Here is a 21,426-nt window from a genome sequence, read left to right as displayed (position 1 = left end):
TATCTCAGCAGATGTTGCAACTCTGCGTAGCGATGCATTAAAGAGACAGCGATTTTTTAAAATGGCGGTTCTGAGGTAAAGTTATAAACAGTATCTTACTTGCTGCAGACAACTTTGATGCAGTGCTGGTGAATGGTAGTAGCTGAATCCTCTCCAACATGCACTCTGTGTGCTAACAGATCGCATATTATTATTATTATTATTAACTAGTGCAGTCAGCTGTGTCTGCCTGTTAGCAAAATATCTCACGGAGGATTGAAGGATTTTAATGAAACTCACAGAAGATAATCACTGATTAACCTTTGGAGCCAAGATGCCAACTGACATCAGAAAACACAAAGTTGTCTATAACTCAGCTAATTTTACAGATATTGAGCTAAAAGTGTTGTACTCAAAGCTAAATTACTTTGAGTACTACTCTAACTGTAGCATCTAGTATTGGCATCAATACTGTCTGCCTGATTTTACAGATATTGGATTAAGTTTTGTTGTGGTAGTAGCTGAGAGTCACCGTCAACACATTCACATCTCGTGAGACCACACATGAGATTGTGCATAACTTCATTTATAAGGTTTGACTAAAACAGCTTTAACGCTGTTCCTTCTGAGCATAAAATGATTTTAGTTTAAAAATCTGGCATGAAAGGCAGTGTGGGCGATATGCATTCCTTCAAGGAAACCTAGACCTCTGATTTAACTAACCCCTTAGTCCCTAGGCCTATTTTTGAGTATTTTGTGCTGCTAGTGATGTAGGGGTGAAGCATGCCTTTTGGCACATTACAGAGGAACATGGTCCATTACATCAGCACCGTGCACAAAAATCTGATCATTGTGATTCATGTCTGGTAAAAGTTGGCTCACGCTAATTAGAGGAGAAGCTCTTCTGCTAACCACCCTTCTGATTCATCCGTGAGCAATTAAATCTCACAAGCAACACTTTAAAAAAAAATTTTTTTTACAAGCAATCCATCCAGTTTTTTTCTTCATAGATGTGAAGAATATCATCCCATAAGGCAGTCCCAGTGGTGTGGGCAGACTGAGACTTTCTGCCTGAGAGACTAAACTCAGGGAGGAAATGTCTGTCATCGTTGCGGGGAGGGCTTTGGTTTTTGGTCTACTGGTGTTCATGGAAACCGAGCAAACACTTTCGTTGCTAGGTTACTGTGCTCTGACTGTATGTGTCCGCATGTGTTTACAGAAGCACCACACCCATGTGACCCGCAGCAGAGCACAGAGACGGGAAATCCAGCTTTGTTCACTGTTTCTGTCATACGGGGGATTTTTGCTGCCTTTGGTCAAAACGAATTCTGGTGTTGAAAGAGTTGTAGTAAAAATACGGTCATGAGTTCACATATGTGGAAATATGCACTGCATGCTCTAATAAAATAATCATCATTTATCAGGGTCTCCAACCCTGAAGAAAAGGATCAGGCTAAGAGCTAAAAGACCTCCTTTAGATACAAAGAGTATGACCCCTTTGCCTCGGGCTCTGTCTGACAAAGTAATCCTCCACACTCTCAGTTCTGCTGTAGCTCCAGGCATTCCTCCTCAGGGTGTGTTTGTGTGAGCTGCAGGGTTAGCAAACATTCAGACATTCACCTGGCTCAGACACAGAAGAAGCCCCTCTCTGTTAAAACATCTGCAAACATCTGCTTTGTAGCTGCTCACATCAGTTCTATTTAACTTCTGTGAGTTTCTCTTAATGGGCAAAGTGCATTCCAGTTTTTGCACAAGTTATTTTAGCAATGAAGGGTGCTTTGAATCAGCAATTAAAACCTCACGCTAGAAAGTAAAATTAGCTGACGTAACTGAATGAAAGTTGGGGCTTTAAATATTTACTCAACTTCTTAACTTTATATGAAACATTTAACTCACAGTTTAATAAAACTAAAGTGTTTAGATCGTAAAACATTTTCATAACAAAGAAGGGAAGGAATGTAAATTAGAGAAATTGCATTTTCTGTAAAAATATGTGAACGCTGAGTGCTGAATGACTTTACTGACATTCGCTGAGGAAGCTGAAACTGAGCTGTTAAAGCCGAACAAAGCCGAGCACTGAATAAAAGCTAAAAAGAGCAAAAAACAAGCTAAAAGCTAATAGGAAGACATGCTAGTTGAAGTTAAAAGTAGAAAAATGCAAGTAATTAAACACTAACTAAAAGTAGAAAAGCAGTAGCCAGAAGCTAAAAGTACTAGCTAAAACTAACAAAAGATTAAATAAAAGCTTATAGAAGCAAAGCACTAGCTAAAAGTAGCAGAATAGTAGCTAAAAACCAAAATAAAACTCAAAATCTAGGTTGATACTTTTACAAATGTTAAAAAAATAATAATTAAGCCAATGATTAATTGCCAGTACTAGTAGTAGTTGGTTTTGTCTTGTAGTTTTCCTTAAATGTACGGAATAATAGTTAAATATGTAAAACAAGAAATAACGTAACTTTGACTGTCTGTTTTTTTAAGTATGTGGAGAAAATCTACTGTAAACTTTTACATGTGTGATGTTTTGTGTGAAAATAAGAAATTATTCAAAAAGATTTTCCTGACAATTTGTTACCAATTAAAATTTTGTTGCATCTTGTTTAAATATGTTTCAGTGAAGCTGTTTTTGTCAGTTTCAGGTCAAAGTCTACAGGCTGAAGTAAAGTCAGCTGGAATTCAGCTTTTTTAATTTTTTTTCTGAAACTGCAAGTTCTTTTTCTACTATTCTCTTTTAATCCACTAGATGGCACCAGAGCACAGCTGAAATTACAACGCAGGGCATGCATATTCGATTTAAAATCATTAGCAAACACATGTTCTCATGACTGAAAGCTGTTTATGATAAATATAATGGTTTCCTTGGTTGCTTCCTCCCAGTTCGGTTCTTCTGAGTCACTGAGACAGAGAGACGACACGACAAAGACTGACAAACTATTTCCACTCAGAAAAGATGTGTCTTGGAAAGAATTTATGATAGTTTATAACAATGATCTGTGTTTAACTGGGCTGTGACAAACTGAATTAGAGACTAAATCAACTATATTCTGACCTGAAGACAAGATACTGAAAACAAAAAACAAAAAACAGACCACACACTCATAAAGAAAGAAACCGAGTCGCCACAGAGCTTTTATTTTCTGACTTCACAAAATTGTAAGGAAGAGTGGAGCCGCATGGGACTTTAACAATCTGCACACAGTGAGTCAGTGTGGCCAGTGTTTTCACTTAGGGATCACGCGCCTCTCAAACAAGTAAATAAAATTAGTAAATCAAGCCTCCTGCATACACAGAACACTGGGAATGAGCTCGCACAATGTGGAAAACAAGCGTTCTGTCATTGAAACGTGCAGAAAAAGAGCACAGAGATCATTTCTTTGTCACCATGCATAACATTTGGTCGACATCTTCCAAGATGTCTTCCACACAAACATCTGCAGCATGCACAGTGGGAACCTAGAGTTTTGATTAAATATGAACGTGCAAAAATCTCTGATTAGTAAAGTTTATGAACGTCATGTATTTGCAAGGATATGACTAAACAAAGTGGCACAAAATGTGACTCCTTTCAGAGGATATACAAAAATAAACCTGAACATCACAACACTAAAATAAACACTGAAGTTCTTTTTTATAAACTTGCTAAACAAGAGTCTTAAAGGGATGAAAGTTTCATCATAAAGTGAGAATGAACTGGGCTAACAAAAAAAAACTGCAAACCCAGAAAAAGAAACTTATTTTATCTATGTTTAGTAGTTTCTAATTTATTCTTCAATGCAACTGGGCACACACACAACAAATCACACAAAAGATTAAAGAAAAAGAAGAGAGAATGATGGAGTGGGAGGAGTGGATGAAGATGAGGGGAGTGTTGTCGAGGCAGAGATTCAGGGTGTGGCGAGTATAAAGCATCCCTCACATCCGCCTCCCCGTCACTCCTCGAGCACCGACTGTTCCCCGTCTGAAATCTCAACCTCCGGTGAGTAAAATAACTACGAAATGTTGTTTTCTTTGTCTGATTTTAATTACAAACATGTGATGGGAACCTTTTCGAGGTAAGTAGTGCAGCTCAGGTAACAAGGTGCCATGCGTATTCTGAAGTTAACACAATTATTTTTTTAATCTTAAACAAATGAAACATGAAATAACAAAAGCAATGACACAGGTATTTCTAGTCTTCTTGACAAATTCTTTACACCACATTCACCCAGTTACATGCATTATTACAGAGCTTCTTAAATTACTTTAAAGAGTTTTTGTTTTGAACACACTGATAAATGCTTTGGATGTGATGCTCGGTGGACAGTGGAAACACCTGATCAGCGCCATAGTTTCTGGTTCTGTGCTCTCTATCTTCCTCCTCATTTCTAACCTGTTTACAAACCCTCTGACACCACAGTTTCCTCCACTAACTGTGCTCCAGGGAGGAAACCGCCTCTGAGTCACAATGTAACCACAACTGCCTCTGTCAAAATCCATGGACTCGCTGGAGGGGCGGAATAAGAAATTATAAAACACTAATTAAACAATTGATGATTTTTTTTTTTTTTGAGAACAAACAACTGAAGGTACAAGAAAGGCTTCATTCAGGTCTTGATCTTCTTCTTTAGCTGCAGCTGTTCACCTGAGATACCCGTTTCCATAACGATGTCCCGTGTCACTGCAGAGACGTCGCTTTAGAGACCGGGAACGGTGTGAAGTCAGAACGGAGGGGCCCAGGTGGAAACCCAGGGATTATTTTTAACCACCTCAGTGGAAAATTATAAGAAAAACAAGGACAAAGATGTAGGCAGTGATGTCAAACACTTAATGCTCTTAATGAGTGAATACATGTCTATTATTTACAGTAAATTCATGTATTTCTACTCAGTTAAAATCTCACTTCTTTGTTTGTTTCTAATTTTACTAAAGTTGTGACTGAACATCCTACAAGTCCTATATTAATAAGATCCAAGTTTGATTATAATGCCCCATAATTCATCTGTTGATATTAAAGAACTGATTAAATATAAATAAGGAGAAAAAGTTTGAAGTTCTGATTTAAAATGTTGAGTTAAATCTTATTTTAGACATTGAGGTCTTTGTGCAAATGAGTTTGTGAAATTTGGGATCCTAAAAATGAACTTTTTTTTAATCAAAATGTCCACAATCTGTTTTTATTCTCTTTCTTTGGTTCATTGTTTCCCTGCTGTCTTAGACTGTCCACCAGCATGTCTGACATCCAGCAGGCCATGGCCCTCCTCATCACCGCCTTCACAAAATACGCAAGCAAGGAGGATGACAAGGACACTCTGAACAAGGAGGAGCTGAAGGAGCTTCTGCAGAATGAATTTGGAGATCTGCTGTGTGTAAGTGACCTTTGACCTCAGTCTTTCTCAGTCCTGCACACCCACTGGAATCCAAGCAAATATTGGTCCGCAGTTCTGCAAACAACGAAAATTATTAGATGTTTTGACAATAACTTTTGGTTTCTTTCTTGCAGAAAGCCAATGACAAGGCAGCAATCGACCGCATCTTCAAGGACCTGGACACAAACAAGAGCAACAGCGTGGACTTCAGCGAGTTCGTCAACCTGGTGTGCTGCGTCACTCAGATGTGCCATGAATACTTCATCTGTAAAAAATGAAAGAATCCCAGCGCCACCCCGAGGCTGACTGAGAGAGCTGCCATTCTGTCAACTCCCAGAAATTATCTTGTCATGCAAAATTAAATAAATGTTGTTGTTTTTTCCTCCTCTGAATCACTGTAATTACCTTCTTTGTGTTCTGTGGGAACAACGGGGTTATTTCTGAACAGCTGAACGAATGTTTCAGCACTTTGGAAGGTTATTTGTTGGCCTAAACACATTTGGTTCCTTATTTTTCCTGTTGTGACATTAGATTTCATGCTTTGCCGCTTAGGTCACTTTAGGAAAAGAGCCATACCTCGACAGGATTTTACAAGTTTTAACAGGACAGAAATAACCGATGACGCTTGCATAATAAAGCGACATAACAGTCACTTTTGCAACCTGAAGGTCCCAGGTTTAAACCAGACCTGCTGGTGGCTGCTTTTTGTCCCAGCTCGCTTGTAAAGTCTGTAAATTACATAATCTAAAATTTCTAAATTGCCCTTAGGCGCCAACGTTTTTAAACATATGTGATAATCTTGTAACGCAGCAAACATCCCTGCATCTCATAAAGAGCATGTTGTGCATCAGTAAAAAACTGGCTTTAATGCAGACTATTTGATCACTTTTCTTTACTTTTATTGCTTCTAATCAAGCTTTTGTACGACTGAAAAAAACAAACAAACAATATTTCAACAGAATGCAGTTGATGGATGTGTGAAGATAATCATGTAGTTTGATGTCTGAGTTTTTATTTCAACCAAATGTTTAGTTTTTGGTCAGATTACTTTGAAATGTAGTCACAAACTAAAAGGAAATTACGGTAAGTGGTGGTTTTTGTTATTGATTACAAAAAATGTTGATTTAGGGGGAAATGGTTCAAAATGAGTTATTTCACAAATCCTCTAAATAAAACCCTAAACATATCATGAATGAAATCGATACAGATATGTAGCCTAGTCTAAATGTAATCTATCTTTTTCAATGCATGATAAAGCACATTATTACCAGTGTTTTGAGATAAATTGGTAACAACAGATTAAGGAAATATTTAAAAGAATTGTTCTAATGCTAAAAGTTTTATCTAATAGTTCCTAATAGCAATATTATGATAAAAGGGCCAGATCGGTCATTTATTTCTCAATCTTTTTTGTTTTTTAAACCACAGATTTGCAAGCAATAATACAGATTACATTCAGTTTGGACCATTAAAGACAAATAATTTGAATTAATGCACACATTTTGACAAAGTAAAAGAATAAAATGATCTTATTTAGTGGGGAACAGTGAGTAAAAAGGGCATGCAGGTTTATTATGTAATACCAAGACAAACTGAAACAAAATGACATTCAATTCTTTGCATTAATAATATCAGTAACACCCTTTACTGTCATTGTATCCTACAATGTAGGATCACTCTATTGCACTTGGTTTTTGTTAAATCAAATCATCAGGACCTTTAAATTATTTAGACAATGCACTGAGTGGACTTAATAATAATAATAATAATAATAATAATAATAATAATAATAATAATAATAATAATAATAATAATATAGTCTGAAGTGGCCCTAGGTGGGCCCAAGAATAAAAAAAATAATAATAATTTATTGAAATATTCCTTAAATACATTTTTCGTAGTTTCTTATAACAGCTTTTAAACAATTCATAATATAAATATTTTTTTAGCTGGTGATATTTTTCCTGTGGTGATACTTTTATCATTGAAAGAGTCACTATAGAAGATCGTGTTAGAAGTATGTAGATTTTCAGTTTCCTTTTATGAAATTTCTGACAAATGATAATAAATGATAAATCGGCTTGCCATAATCTCCCGCAGGTCACGTTGTGTGGCCGTGACTCGTGACGTCACCGAGGGGCGGGTCTTTACCAACAGAGTCTGTCTGTTTGGAGCTAGCGTAACTAGAGGGACAGACCCCAACTGTTGTTTTGAAATTGCTCGAAAACAGCGACTTGCGGGAGGGGGTTAGTGCTTGTTACGAAGAAGATGGCGGATGTAGGAGACGAAGAAACTCGGCCGGGTCTCCCCGCGGCACCCCGCAACGGTCCGGTTGTCGGTTCATCGTCGGCGGGCACCGCGGGCCAGAACGCCGCGACGGTAACGTCTGGTCCGCGGATAGTTCGGATCGTCAAGTCGGAGTCTGGCTACGGTTTCAACGTTCGCGGTCAGGTCAGCGAAGGGGGGCAGCTGCGGAGCATCAACGGGGAGCTGTACGCTCCTCTCCAGCACGTCAGCGCCGTCCTGCCCGGAGGTGCCGCAGACCGAGCGGGGATAGCGAAGGGTGACAGGATCCTGGAGGTGTAAGTCAGACTATATCCGTCCCAATTAGCGGCTGAGGCTAGCTCGCCAAATTCACTTTGGGCTGTGTGCGGATTCGGTTTCAAGCATGTGCGAGATGGTTAATTGCTCGTTCCGTGGGTATTTGAGCTACGTGTTTTGGAAATAACCTACAAAGCTGGTGAGTTTAATGAAAAGCTAACCAGCTTACATAAGTTGGACAACAGCCTGTGCATGCTGATTAGCTTTAGCTAGCAACCAAGCCAGGTAGCGTCTGTTCTCAGCTGTGCAGTGGCTATTAGCGTGTTAGCGCTGAATAAATTAAAACAGCAGCCTTGTTGACATGGATAGTCACACACATTGGGGCTGATCTGGGTTTAGAGCAGCGTTGTGCCGCGGTTGGGGCCAGTTTTGTCTCGATGAGAAGCCTTCACAGACGACTAGCCGAGCTGTTTACATGGGAGGCTGACCCTAAAGCTGGGCTCTAATGTCGCCGGAACTCTGTGCGGTTCCTTCTCTTGCATTGTTGCGAATTTCTTGCATGATTGCAGGATTTGTTGAGCTTTAAAAACCGGCAGTAAGCCGTGTTCACATGCATCTTTCTGTGGGCTGAGAATAAGGAAGGAGAGAAACAGAAAACGAGGAACACTGATCTATTTCTACTTGCTGAGGCATCAGTTTGGTTCCAACTCGTCCAGTTTGTGTGTGTGTGTGTGTGCATTTTGGCATTAAACTACTTTGCTCACATGACAGGACCGATATCTTATCATGTGATTTTTATTTTAACCTGTTTGACTAACAAGAATCAGCTGAGTGTGATCAATGTCAACCTTTTATGTCAAACTGGGTCTAAAAACTATCTATCTACATCTCATTTTTATTAACTTGTTATATTCTTCTGTCAAACTGTTGAATCTATTAAAGAGAAAATAGTTGTGCAGTATATTCTGTTTTGTATAGAAAAATCAGTCAATACTTTATAGACTAAATATTAAGACTACTAATGGCATTACTTCAGTGTAAAAATTGCTTAATTTCTATTTCAGCTTAATTGATTATTTACGTTCTTATTTAGACACCTGTCTGACAGGCATTAGTGTGTTTTGGGTTGGATTATTTTAAATATTTATTATTTTATTAGGTGTTAAACAGAATAATGAAAGCAGGGGTGTTTGCAGCATATATGAATATTTGGTTCAAGTTTAAGCCATAATTACTTAATTGATAGATCACAGATTATTGGAAATGTACGTTTTATTGACAAAAAGATAAAGATGCCTTTTAAGAAAATGAATTTATCTGAAATCTAAATATAAATTGATACAAACTGGGTCGTATTAAAAATGACGAAGAACAGCTGACATTTTGGTTTCTGAGGCGTGCGATTCACGGTAATCTGATAGAGACTAAATGACCACCTGCTTGAAGGTAGACAGTCAGATCCGTGATGCACCGACAGAAATCTCATTAGAAGTTTAGTTTTCTCCAGTTCAAAGAGTTTTTCTGTTCATTTTGGCACAAACTGTGTTGGACATTTCACAACTTTGCAGAGTGTGAGAGCTCGGTCTTCTTGGGAGGAGAGAGAGAGAGAGCACAATGTCATCATTACATAATGAACTCTGGCAAAAACAGCAGATTTTATTCTTTTATTTAGTTTCCATAATCAGGATCCAAAATTAGACATGACATGTATCTATTTTCATCCTAATAAATTCACCTTAAAGATGACAGAAGTGGTTGACAGCCCTGAAATATGATACACATCCGTTATCTTTCATTGAAATGAAACTCATATTGGTCAAATGTTGATTACACTTCACCTCTGTGGTCCCCATAATTCCCCCTGTTTTTACTGTTTTGAACTTGTCACCATTTATTCCCACCACAGTGCTTCTCCAGCTCCTGCGTTTGACTTTATTTCTTCACTTCCCTCAGATTTAACGTTTGTGGCTTACCTTTTTCAGTCCGCAGTATCACCCAGATATGCGTTTATGAATAATGACAGAAAAACTGGCAAATTGTTAGACATGTGCTTTCTTTTTTTTTTAGTCCTTTCCTGTGTTTGCCCAACTGTTTCTCATGGTGAGATTAACAGAGACACCTGATGCCGGTGCCATCTGCTCTCATCAAAGCCAAGGAGGGAGGGAGGTGTCTTTCAGCGCTAAAGGAAAGGGAAACATAATAGCTGACCTGGTTGCTCCCGGCTCTGTGTGTTAATCAGCGAAGGACAATGCCCTGATATTATGGCGCATTACAACTGGACAATGCTCTAGAAGCGCACTTGGAATATTCATACGCCAAAAATAAGCTTGAGTGGGACTGTAATTATATTCATGAATTCTGCATCTGTGCCAGTCCTGATTGTATCAGGTGCATCGATTGTTAGCTGTGACACTAGCGGTTTATTTCTCCGAGTTCTTCCAGAGTTATTAGATTTTTTTTTTCCTGTTGTATTCGTCCTGTCACAGTGGGCCACAGTGTGGTTTCAGGTCACATGAAGTGAAACTCGGGGCTCATTGTGTTTTTAAATTTGACGTTAAAATGGAGAAGCAGCATCACAATGTTACGTGCTGTTCGGGGCAGAAAGTGTTTTTAAGTTTCAGTACACCAAAGATAAGCAAATGAAGCTTTTAAAACACTTTGCTCTCTGTGTGCGTGGCCCTTCCTGACTGTATTTTCTCGCTCCTGCTGCCCTCCAGGAATGGGGTGAACGTGGAAGGAGCGACTCATAAGCAGGTCGTGGACCTGATCCGGGCAGCGGAGAAGGAGCTGGTTCTGGCCGTGTTGTCTGTCCCACCTCAAGAAGCCGATGGGTTAGAAGGAGGAGAGGATATCCAACCCAACTACGACTACAGTGACAAGCAGGCGGTGCCCATTTCTATTCCCACATACAAGCATGTAGAGCAGCACTCAGAGAGGTTTGTGGTGAGTAATTTTGACTTGTTTTATTGTAATTATTTTAACTTAAAACATACAGAACAAAGGAATACCCTTTTACGGATATTTTAATGGTTGAAAATGTATTTTATACCATGTGCATATTCAAATCCCTCTAACTTGTGAATGTTTTGGCCACAGGTGTACAATGTGTACATGTCAGGCAGACAGCTGTGCTCAAAGCGCTACCGTGAGTTCGCCATCCTGCACCAAAACCTGAAGAGGGAATTTTCGAACTTCAACTTCCCAAAGCTTCCCGGCAAATGGCCCTTCTCGCTCTCCGAGCAGCAGCTGGACGCTCGCCGCAGAGGCCTGGAGGAATACCTGGAGAGAGGTGAATAAACCTGCTTGAGTTTAACGCCAGAGAAAACAAGAGAAACCTTTCTGTTATTAACCTGGATGTTGTGGAGGAAAACTACAGCTCGGTTTTCTACGTTTATGTAAAGTCAGGCCTGCTTTGGATATCTAAACTTGAATAAATTTGCAGACAACATGTCACGAGGACGGAGTCATGTCATCAGTTTTCTGAAGTACTCAAACACTACAGTGAAAACGGAATACTTAAAACAGCAACGTATAGTTTTTTCCTGTTTATTTGGTTTGCTCCAGCTTTCCTTTTTTTGTCTCATTTTCCCTCTATAATTGTTTCCAGTGTGTTCGGTGCGGGTGATAGGAGAGTGTGACATCATGCAGGAGTTCCTCTCTGAGTCAGATGAGGTACGTCATCGCTCTTCTGTAACGTTGTATGATCTTTTTAACTCTCTCCTGCAAACGCCCTTCTGATTTTGGATTTGTTGATGCTGAAAGCTGTGCTGTACAGCATTTAGATCGATCTATAACAATCATCAACTAAGCTTTTCTTGTTAGAATCGTGGTAGAACGTAAAATCATTTCTATAGCTCCAAAGAAGGAAAATAAATCCAAAGATTCAAGTCTGACTTCTTGCGCAACTGAGTACCTCAGTAGCCCAGAAAGGGAAAAAAAAAAGAAAACACTTGGTGGGATGGCCTTTTCACAGATTTACCACATGGCAACCCCTAGTTTGGGGGAAGCCCAAGAACTTGCATTCAGGACAATCCTCGGAAGAACAAACCTTGATTTATGTGTTGTGTGTTCGGAGACAGATGGGAAGTGGAATTTAGGCCAAGAAAGTGGCTTCTTTCAACTCACAATCTGCCTGGAAAATGTCAATTAAACCCCTTCCTCTCTAGTTTCAGCACAAAAAAGCCTTGGCTTTGCAGAAGATAAGTTTCAGGCAGTAGTTACTGAAAATACTCAGAAGTTGATACATTTAGGAGAAGACTGAAGCTTTTTGATTTCTTGCAGTTACATCAATTAATGCAGCCTTAAAAACAGCTGCCTTAAATCGTGCAGATGGTTGTTTTGTGCCATTTGAACAGCTCTGACTCATCGGGGCATAAACACAACACATCTTTTGATGTGTCCCACTCTGGGACCACTGCTGCAGGTTCTTTAGCTTCTGCAGCTTGCAGAGATCGGTCCGTGTGGACTGAGACTGCTTTGGCTCATCTACTGGATGCGTGATTACTCTGAAACATTGGACTGGATTCTGCAGGCTCTCTGTTGTGTTCTTTGAGCTGTTCCTGGACGGTCTTGTGGAGTGACAGGGGACACCACGCGCTCGTTCTTCATTGTTGTTATTCTCTTTACAGAACTACAACGGTGTGACAGATGTGGAACTGCGGATAGCCCTGCCAGACAAGACCACCATCTCTGTCAGAGTCCGTAAAAACAGCACCACAGACCAGGTGTACCAGGTAAGACCAGCTAATGCTGTTGAACCCTCTGGTATGTGAGCTGTATCATATTTTGTCTGCTGGGAAACATTGTTTGCTTTCTTTTGCTCTTCTGTAGGCTTTAATGATTAAGGTTGGAATGGACAGTATTATGGCAAGCTACTTTGCTCTTTTTGAAGTCATCAACCATTCCTTTGGTAAGTAATTTAATGTCAGCTTTATTTTTAAAGGGAGACTTTCTTAGACAAGGCGTTTGATTCTCTCTGTCACCTGAAATTCTGCTTTCGGAGTTGAGTTTATCTCGGGAATTGTGTGTAAGTTGGAACAGGAAGAGTAGGCATTGAGGTGAACTAACATGTTTGTTTTTAAAGCTCCACCACATCCCTCATTCTTTTCCTTCTATCTGTTTTTTGTTACAGTGAGGAAGCTTGCGCCGAATGAGTTCCCCCACAAGCTTTATGTGCAAAACTACACATCAGCTGTTCCGGGAACATGTTTAGCACTCCGCAAATGGTTATTCAGCATCCAAGAGGAGGAGTTACTCAGAGATAACCCGCTGGCACTGCACTACTGCTTCCACCAGGTAGGGACAATGATTAACATTTCCCCCCCCCCGACAGTCTCCATTCGCACTTTTAGGTCGAAAAGGATCAAGCATATCGAATAGTTCCTGTTTGAATTAAAGAAAAGGGCTGTACTCTGTTATTTTACTCTTAACTATTCATATCAGCCGTAGGAGAATTTACTAATTCTTCATGAGAAGTTTGTTTTTAGATCTGCATCTAAGTATAAATTCACCTGAATTGGCTTTATTAGCCTCCCAAGTTGTTTTCCAATCAATGAAGGTCATTATCTGATGCATGTTAGGTACAGCAGTGATATTTACTTATTAAAGCAAGTAAAAATTAACTAAAACAAACCTTTCCAGAATACGACCACTTGGAAACATCAACAGAGGTCACTTGGTTGTTATGAGTTGTTTTGTATTAACAGCAGTTTAAAAAGTAGCATTTATTACTTATTAGGAATTTGTCCTCTGGGTATTTACACATTAACTGAAGTATTTCTTTCTTTATCATTAAATGCTGTACCAAACAGTCCTGAGCTCTGACTGTGTTGGGAAATTGTTGTTTTGCACTTTGTCTAATTGTTTGTGTTCAGTCATCTCAGCCGATAAGTGTTGTTGTATCCTTTTTTGCGCCACCCTAAACCCCCACCACCACATTCCCGCTCCCTGTTTGTCTAGGCACTGGAGGATGTGAAGAAGGGATTCATAAAAACAGAGGACAAATCCTACCAGCTGCAGAAGCTGGCGGAGCAGCGCAAGATGGCCACGGTCAGTACCACAAACCAGTCTTTGTTGAGGGAAGAGACCGGGATGACTACCACTGTGTGCCCGCTGACCAGAGCCATCACCAAAACACTTTCACAGAAACATGGCCGGGGAAAAAAAAATCTGAAATCCTTTCACGCTTCAGAAAACAGCCCTCTGTGGAGTAAACGAACATAAAGCCATTGAGCTTATATTGATGTTTGTGGATCATTAACTACAAAAAGCCCTTTGTGTCTAAGTTCAAACTACATTTACAGTCACATTACAAATTACAGTCCTACACTTAGAAAGAGAAACGTTCTTTAAATGAAAGTAGCATTTATTTTCTTATGGTTTAGATAAAAACTTAATCGAAGTCTGAGATTGTCTTTTGATTGTTTTCAACAAAAACACATCTAAATGTGAATACGTCTTTATTGTTTTGGTTACATTACGTTTTGATGTCTGTCCTTTGTCACTGGTTAGTACCTAAGCCTGTTGCGGACATGTGAGGGCTACAACGAGGTGGTCTTCCCCCACTGCTCCTGCGACTCCAGGAGGAAGGGCCACGTCACCACAGCCATCAGCATCCATCACTTCAAGCTGCACGCGTGCACTGAGGACGGCACGCTGGAGGTGAGCATTTGTCTTCAGCTGGTTTACAACACGGAGCACGTCACGGATCCAGTTTTCTGCGCCATTTAGGAAGAGTAATTGGCTTCACTTATTCATGCCCACTCTTCTTTGAAAAGACTTTTCTAAATATTAAATCTTGACATTAGTATAAACATCTATTTGCATGAAGTACCATCAGTCTGTCTCTTTCCCAGAACCAAGTAATAACCTTCGAGTGGGCAGAGATGCAGCGCTGGGACACCGATGAGGAGGGGATGGCTTTCTGCTTCGAGTACGCCAGAGGAGAGAAGAAACCTCGCTGGGTCAAGATTTTCACTCCATATGTAAGTGTGTGTGCGTTTTACACATCAGAACTGAGCGTACACAAACACAAAGCTGAGAGTATGTACATATACTGTAGTATTACATGCATGGATACACAGACCTAACAGCTGTGAAACGTTACGTCAGAGGTGATGGATAGAGATCGACATTCTAATAATATCACAAACCTGCATCATGACGACATATTTGGAATTCCTGGAAGCTCATTGATTTAAAGAGAGGCCCATATTTTAGGAACTTATCCGTTTAATAACAGAAGTGATGTGAAAGACATCTGTCCAGAAATGGTAAGGTGGAGACGAGGCTGTGTGTTTACTGCTGCTGAAGCTTCTGCAAGAATGTAGTCTTTGAGAGGTGACGTCTACATACCGCTTTAGTTTGGGTCAAACAGTTTATTGATTCGCTTTAGTTTGGAGATTTAAATGTCTGCAAAGAGAGACAGACCTTCAGTAAATCCTTCCGGGCTTCTGTAACTTTATCTGTGGTAGCATAGCTTAAATCTGATGTCCTGCTATTAAAAAAAACTGAAGTCAACCTTTACTGACATGGTTTTCACTGAGAAGTTATTTCCAAGAAATAGGTTTTTAAATAGATAAAATTGAATAAAACATATCTAATGAAAGTATCACAGCAAAAGAGAACTTAAAAAATGAAAAGGGTGTTTAAAATGTGCAATCTCTTTAAAGTTTCATTTCTCAGTCTTCATCAGAAGAGCTAAGAATGTGCTTTGATGAGAAGGACTTTAAGGAAATTGTTGCTCAGACTTGAGTGCTTCCTGAAATGCAAATGTTCTGAACTTTACGCAGCTCACACACCCTTTAATCTCCCATCGTCAGGAGGAGCAAACGAAAACGGCAAACATCAACCTTATTTAGCAGTTTTACTGGATGTCTGAACAACCGTTTTCTCCCCCTTCCCAGTTCAACTACATGCACGAGTGTTTCGAGCGCGTCTTCTGTGAACTGAAGTGGAGGAAACAGGTAAGGACCACTCCTTTCCTCTTGTGGGAAATTGACGACTGCATGCCAGCTTTGGTCTAAACTTAGCCTGGTCTTACATTGTTCCTTGCAAATACAGAAAGTGCTTGCATGGTTGTTGTTTTTTATTTTAGATTTGTATTTAATGTTCGTGTTTTATCTGTTTCAGGTTGAGGAAGAGGCCTCTGATAAAGACAACAAGAACTGCACCAACAACGGTAAACAGCTGCTGTTTTTTTTCTTCTCGGACCCAAAAAGAAAAATCACTCCAGTGTGAGGAGCTAGATTTTTATCAGCAGGAAATATGCATTCAGATGTTGTTCTTCTTTGATTGATGGCACCCATCAAAGAACATAAATAATTCAAAAGCATCCTGTCTGATAAAACCTAAAATGTCAAGGGCAGAGCAAGAATTTCAAGTGTGAATTGATTGAAGACTAAATCTATTCCAGCCTCTTTAAAGTGAATTAAATTTGGTAAATTATTTCCAGATTAAAAGAGGAATGAAGACATGCATCCAAATTTACAAAATACCTTTTTGTGTTGCACATTAAGTGCTATATTTAACTAAACAAGGGCGAAGGACAGCTGCAGTGTAGTTATAAGTTACAGAAAATTAGAGAATATTTCTGAAAATATGTTGAGTGCTGGAATTTGCTGAAGAAGCTGAAACTGACCTAAAGCCAGTTGCGAGAACTATAGCTAAAAAATAAATAAGATAAAATAGAAGCTGAAGCTAATTTAAAAGAGATCAGTGGTTTTGAAGGCACTGAAGAGATCCTAATGTAGTTCTCTAGGAAGTCTTTGTAAATAAAGTTAATTATTTTAAAGTATAAAAATGACAAAAACCAAATGGTATCTTCTTGAATGAGCTGAACGCTTTGATATATACAGAAGTAGGATTAAAAAAAACAAACAGAATACTAAAAAGAAGAAAACCGCAGCGTGAATGTCGGATCACCGTCACACATTTACAAAAAGTCAAACAAGTCGCTGAGGGCGAAGAGTCTGGGACATGAACTGATAGTGTTTGTTCACACGGGACAGCAGAGATTTTAGGATAAACGTGCCTCACGATCAGGTTCATTGCTGAGTTCTGATTACGAGATAGACGTTAAAGCTATTTGCCAAATGTGAGACGACGGGCAGTCATCAACACAAGTATGTGGACAAACGACTACCCTGCAGGAATACCAAGCTTCAGAGTTTCAGGAAAGGAGATGGAATCTGAAACACCTGAAGAGAGCTGAGGACAGTCAGAAATGAGGCGAGGGTATCGGCGTGCAGCGGATTGACTCGTACGTGATAACGATCAGTAATTAAAACACGCACACCGATCTCTGTTGTTGTTTTTCATTCGTCGTGTAAACTAAGACGATCACTTAGATTTGTTCCTCTGAACCATCACTGTGTTCCAGAGTATCTGCCTCCTCTGGAGACGCAGCAGAAGGGATGGCGCCACCTAGGGGGGGAAATCGCAACCTCCTAAAACACGCCTGCTGTCACTCGAACCAGAACTGACCCACTCGCATCATCACAGCCACCCCGGAGAGCGCCCATCGATTTTAACCAGCGGAACCGAGAGGCCGAGGCGACCAATTTGGGAAACCGTAAAAGTCACATGTAAACAAATCCAGGGACGGACGGACGGAGTGAGAAGAGGAAAAAATCGGCATAAACCAGCTTTCCATGTAATTTACTCGACCTTCATAGTGTGTCTGTTGTTTTCCTCCATGCATCTGCCCTGCGACGCCGGGCTTGACGCTAGCAGCTCGTCACCATTGGACGAGATGAGACGTGTCAGCTCCGAGGCTGGCTGCTCAGGTTTGACACGGCATGGCGAGAAGCACCGTTGCAAAGCGGACCACCTCAAAGAAATCCGATGAAAAGAGCCGACTTCTGGGACGGAGATTTGACAGTCAGCTTTTCTGACAGACCCATTCAGCCCAAATCCTGCAGCTTGAGCCCTAAATGGTGAACTGAGCTGAGATAAAAAAAAAAAAAAACATAAGACAGGGGGTGGGAAAGGAAGGGTTCATCTGAAAATGGGTTTTCTGCTTCTTTCACAGTCAAATGGTAAAAGCAAAATCATGCTTTACACTGATGCTGGACATTAACAAAAAAAAAAAAAAAACGTTTTCTATTTCCGGGGTCCTTAGTGTCCTGTCTTTGTCAGAGAATATAAGCAGCACAAAGGAAGCAGATGTGTTCATAACTATTTGTTTGTTTAACGATCACGCTTCTGATAAAGTATAGATTAATATAAGAGCAGTAAAAATTGTTTTCTTGATTTAACTGAATCACGTTAAGGATGTATTAACTAATCTCCGGTTCCCTCCCCGTCCCCGGTCTAACCCGCGCCGCAGAGTGACGTCCGCTGGCAGGCGGCCATTAATCTCAGCGTATGGATATTTTATCTCCATTGCGAGTGTTTTATAGTGGCTATTTAACCGAGCTTTGGAGCCGAGAGGAGGCGGCTTTGTCATTCTCAGCTCCGTAGGAATAATCTCTTCAACAAAAAGGTTGATGGGCCAAAGCGTTAATGTTATTAAAATGTCACATCTTACACGACGGGGGGACTCTCACTGACAGATTGTGAATTTAAACACAACAGGATTTATGAGCGTACGCGGCGCAGTTTCCCGAATAGGCAGCAGGTGGCGGCAGAGACTAAGCTCGAGTAAGCTTTGCGAGCTTAAATGGAAATCTTCTCAGCGTGATCCCCTCTGGGTCTGTAAGTCACCCAAAAGTATCACTCCTTTGCAGTTTGTCCATTAAGGAAGTCGGGAGAGAAGATGAAGTCTTGTACAGAAAGTAGAGCGTGAAGTTATTTGACTGCAGCCATCAGCGTCTGCCTCCCTCTGCGCAGACACGGAGACAGTATTAGTCATGTGCGTTTGCACATAACCTGATAAAATTACCCACACTTGTTCTTTTTCTGTTATACAGATGCTAGGTTTATTTATGTTTTTTAATTATAATTTTTTTTGACTCTGTAGATGTTTACCACCTTTAACTGAACTGTAAAAAGGCAGGCGCACATGCTGACAGAAAACGCTCTGATTTTTACCTCAATGCTGTACTTTTTGTTTGTTTTTTCCCCCATTAAGGGCTAGAATTAATCTCCACTAATTCATTACTGTGCTTCACTCACAATTTGGACCAAAAGCCTGAAATTCAGAATGTTTTTTTTTTTCTCTCTCTCTCTCTCTTCACAATAAATTTTAGAGCACAAATTTGACTTCTGCAGATTTCCTTTTTTTTTTTTTTTCTTTACCTTCAGGTTCTGTATGTCTGCGTTTGGTAATCCTGTGCTTTCAGCCAGTTACCTTGGAGCGTGCTCGTGTGTCCTCTGTGTTTATCATTGACATTGCTGATAAGCTTTTAGGCTCTGATTGGACGTGTCTGATGAGCTGTCGGTGTGGGCGCCAGCAAATGAAGATGGGATTTTGTATTTGTAAGACAGCGGGGATGCTGGATGGATTTAGACAAATGAGAAGCATCTCTTTTTGTCTGTTTTTTTTTTTTCCCCATCAGAACACACACAGATATCCCCATCTATCTGCCACACTGAAACAGAATTGTATTCGAAGCACAAGATGTTTGACATCTGATCGTTGTTTCCCAGTCACACAGCAACACACACCTCCCTGTTGTAGGATGTCGGTGTTTTGAACGAGCAGCTTGTTTGAGAAACTGCTGGATGGTCATTTTGACAGCAGAAGTAAAAACCAGTTTAAAGATGGATGATAGACGAACTGCAGGTGCTCAGCCATGATGGTGTTTCAGTTTTTGTTATTCTTGTTTAATTTCCCTGGGAAACAGAGAATAGACAGTGTGAGGTTTGTGATTGTGCGTGCAGCCTTGTTTGTCCTCTGCTCTCGCTCTCTCCAGGTTGGTCTTCCATCATCGCAGGGGGATGCGGTTGCCGTGGCAGCAACACGTTGCCTCAACGCGCTCAGTGCAGCTTCTGTTCCTTTTATTCCTGTCAGCCAACTGACTCACTCCTCCCAATAATGTATTCAACGCGTTCTGTTTCTTTGTTTGTTTGTTTGTTTTGTTTTGTTTTTGCTGTTTGTATTCTGTCCCTGTGGCTGCTGTGAATATGCTTTTAGAAAGCTGCTTTTTAAAAAAATATCTATATATATATATATATATATATATATAAATCTTTCTGTGGTTTGGTTTGTCTCGTCTGTACCGGGTGCCGCCTTACGCTCGATCATAGCCAGGTTTGTGTGTGTTGTCAGCGGTTGTTCGTTTCATCCACGAGCTAAATGTCATCGTTAAAAAAAAATAAATACGGTGAAAGCAGAGATGTGACAGGAATGTAGCCAAGCACGTCTTTAAACAGATGACCTGTGTTTGATATCGTCAGTCTGTGTAGTTTTGTGGGCCGCCTTGCTTTTATGTTTTGAGATGACGGACAGCCGAAGTTTTACCTGAACGATTATTTATCAAAAGAGCAATTTCATGAATGCTGGATGAGGCAGCAAACCTTGTGTAAAAGAGGAAGAAAAAAACTCTTTGTGGAGCTGTATGAGGCTCAGAAAGTTTTTTTTTTTTCCTTTACCTACTAGATGCTGTTGCTACAGCAACACATCAGTTGTCTGGGTTTTAGCTGTGCGGCGTTTTCGCGAGGCTTCCAGTTTTTAAACGGACTTTCTTTAGGGTTGTTTGTCTTTCGTGGACAGTTTCGGTCCAGTCAGAGTCGCAGTGTTCGTTTCATCATCGCCTTTTTCTGTCTGAGCTCAGTATTTGTCAGCCTCTGGAAGGCGCGGCAGGCTCGAGCGCGCTCGCGGCAGGCTCGAGCGCGCTCGCTGCAGGCTCGAGCGCGCTCGCTGCTGGCGCGTCCTAACTTTTACTAACATGACGGGTGGATGTAACTCCTGCACGGAAAGTGTTTGCCTATTCGTACAGTTACGTTTGCTGCTCTGGAAAAGTAGCTTTTCAGGAGCAGGGAGGCAGTGACAGGAAAAATCCTGAGACTTGTTCGTGTTTAAAAAAAAAAAAAAAAAAAGTATTCTTTCTAAACAGAAAAGCACTCTTATTTCTCCAACTCAGAGCTTTTATTTATTTAAACAGATTGGTCAAATCATCGTGTACAAACACTATTAACGGTTAATTTGGTGTGGAGAAACAGCTCCGCGGATAATTACCTGAACTCAAGAAGTTGTTTAAAACACATCTGGTTTCTCATTTAATGAGTGTATAAAGACAGCAATTAACACAAGCTTAAAAAAATAGTTTTATATCTAAAAATGTCTGTAAAGGTTTACTAACCAGTATATAAAAAAAAGAAAAAAAGAGTTTAAAAAATGTTGTGTAGAGTAATAAATTGTAACAATATTTTAAATAAAGTTATATATTGGGAAAAAGGCTGGTCTGAATGTGTTTACTGTGGTCTCTCTGTCATCTGAGCCTCCAGTGTGGCTTTATTTTTGTTTCTTTTTTTACATGCTGTTTAAATGATGCGTCTCTCATGTTGGGTTTATTATTGTTTGTCCGGTGAGACCTCACCAGGGTCCAGACTGTCCACCTGGGACACAATGAAGCAGCGGAGGAGCTTAGCTGAGACGATTCAACCTTCTGGTGACAGA

The 21,426-nt window shown here is 40.2% G+C and overlaps 2 protein-coding genes across 2 annotated transcripts; both read left to right on the top strand.

Moving 5' to 3' along the window:
* The first annotated feature begins 3,811 nt into the window (after positions 1-3,811).
* Positions 3,812-5,716, top strand: LOC108239491 (ictacalcin). Its single transcript, XM_017422218.2, has 3 exons — positions 3,812-3,955; positions 5,174-5,324; positions 5,459-5,716. Exons 2-3 carry the CDS (start codon positions 5,187-5,189, stop codon positions 5,600-5,602), a joined length of 282 nt encoding a protein of 93 aa, XP_017277707.1. The 5' UTR covers positions 3,812-3,955; positions 5,174-5,186; the 3' UTR covers positions 5,603-5,716.
* A 1,753-nt stretch (positions 5,717-7,469) lies between these two features.
* On the top strand, positions 7,470-20,862 carry snx27a (sorting nexin 27a). Its single transcript, XM_017425915.3, has 13 exons — positions 7,470-7,906; positions 10,583-10,808; positions 10,962-11,154; positions 11,473-11,537; positions 12,494-12,598; positions 12,696-12,774; positions 12,997-13,160; positions 13,824-13,913; positions 14,376-14,525; positions 14,720-14,848; positions 15,770-15,829; positions 15,996-16,044; positions 17,245-20,862. Exons 1-13 carry the CDS (start codon positions 7,593-7,595, stop codon positions 17,313-17,315), a joined length of 1,695 nt encoding a protein of 564 aa, XP_017281404.1. The 5' UTR covers positions 7,470-7,592; the 3' UTR covers positions 17,316-20,862.
* The last annotated feature ends 564 nt before the right edge of the window (positions 20,863-21,426 follow it).

The sequence above is a fragment of the Kryptolebias marmoratus genome, linkage group LG5, assembly GCF_001649575.2.
Source record: "Kryptolebias marmoratus isolate JLee-2015 linkage group LG5, ASM164957v2, whole genome shotgun sequence".
Classification (NCBI taxonomy): domain Eukaryota; kingdom Metazoa; phylum Chordata; class Actinopteri; order Cyprinodontiformes; family Rivulidae; genus Kryptolebias; species Kryptolebias marmoratus.
Note: the sequence above shows the minus strand (reverse complement) of the source record. Positions and strands in the feature narration are given on the sequence as shown.

What these genes read in the sequence shown, in the direction of transcription:
- LOC108239491 (XM_017422218.2), top strand. Translation starts at nt 5,187, where the DNA reads ATGTCTGACATCCAGCAGGCCATGGCCCTCCTCATCACCGCCTTCACA. An exon ending in AATTTGGAGATCTGCTGTGT is followed by an intron (nt 5,325 to 5,458) that starts GTAAGTGACCTT and finishes TCTTTCTTGCAG; the next exon opens with AAAGCCAATGACAAGGCAGC.
- snx27a (XM_017425915.3), top strand. Translation starts at nt 7,593, where the DNA reads ATGGCGGATGTAGGAGACGAAGAAACTCGGCCGGGTCTCCCCGCGGCA. An exon ending in AGCACTCAGAGAGGTTTGTG is followed by an intron (nt 10,809 to 10,961) that starts GTGAGTAATTTT and finishes TTTTGGCCACAG; the next exon opens with GTGTACAATGTGTACATGTC. An exon ending in AACTGAAGTGGAGGAAACAG is followed by an intron (nt 15,830 to 15,995) that starts GTAAGGACCACT and finishes TATCTGTTTCAG; the next exon opens with GTTGAGGAAGAGGCCTCTGA.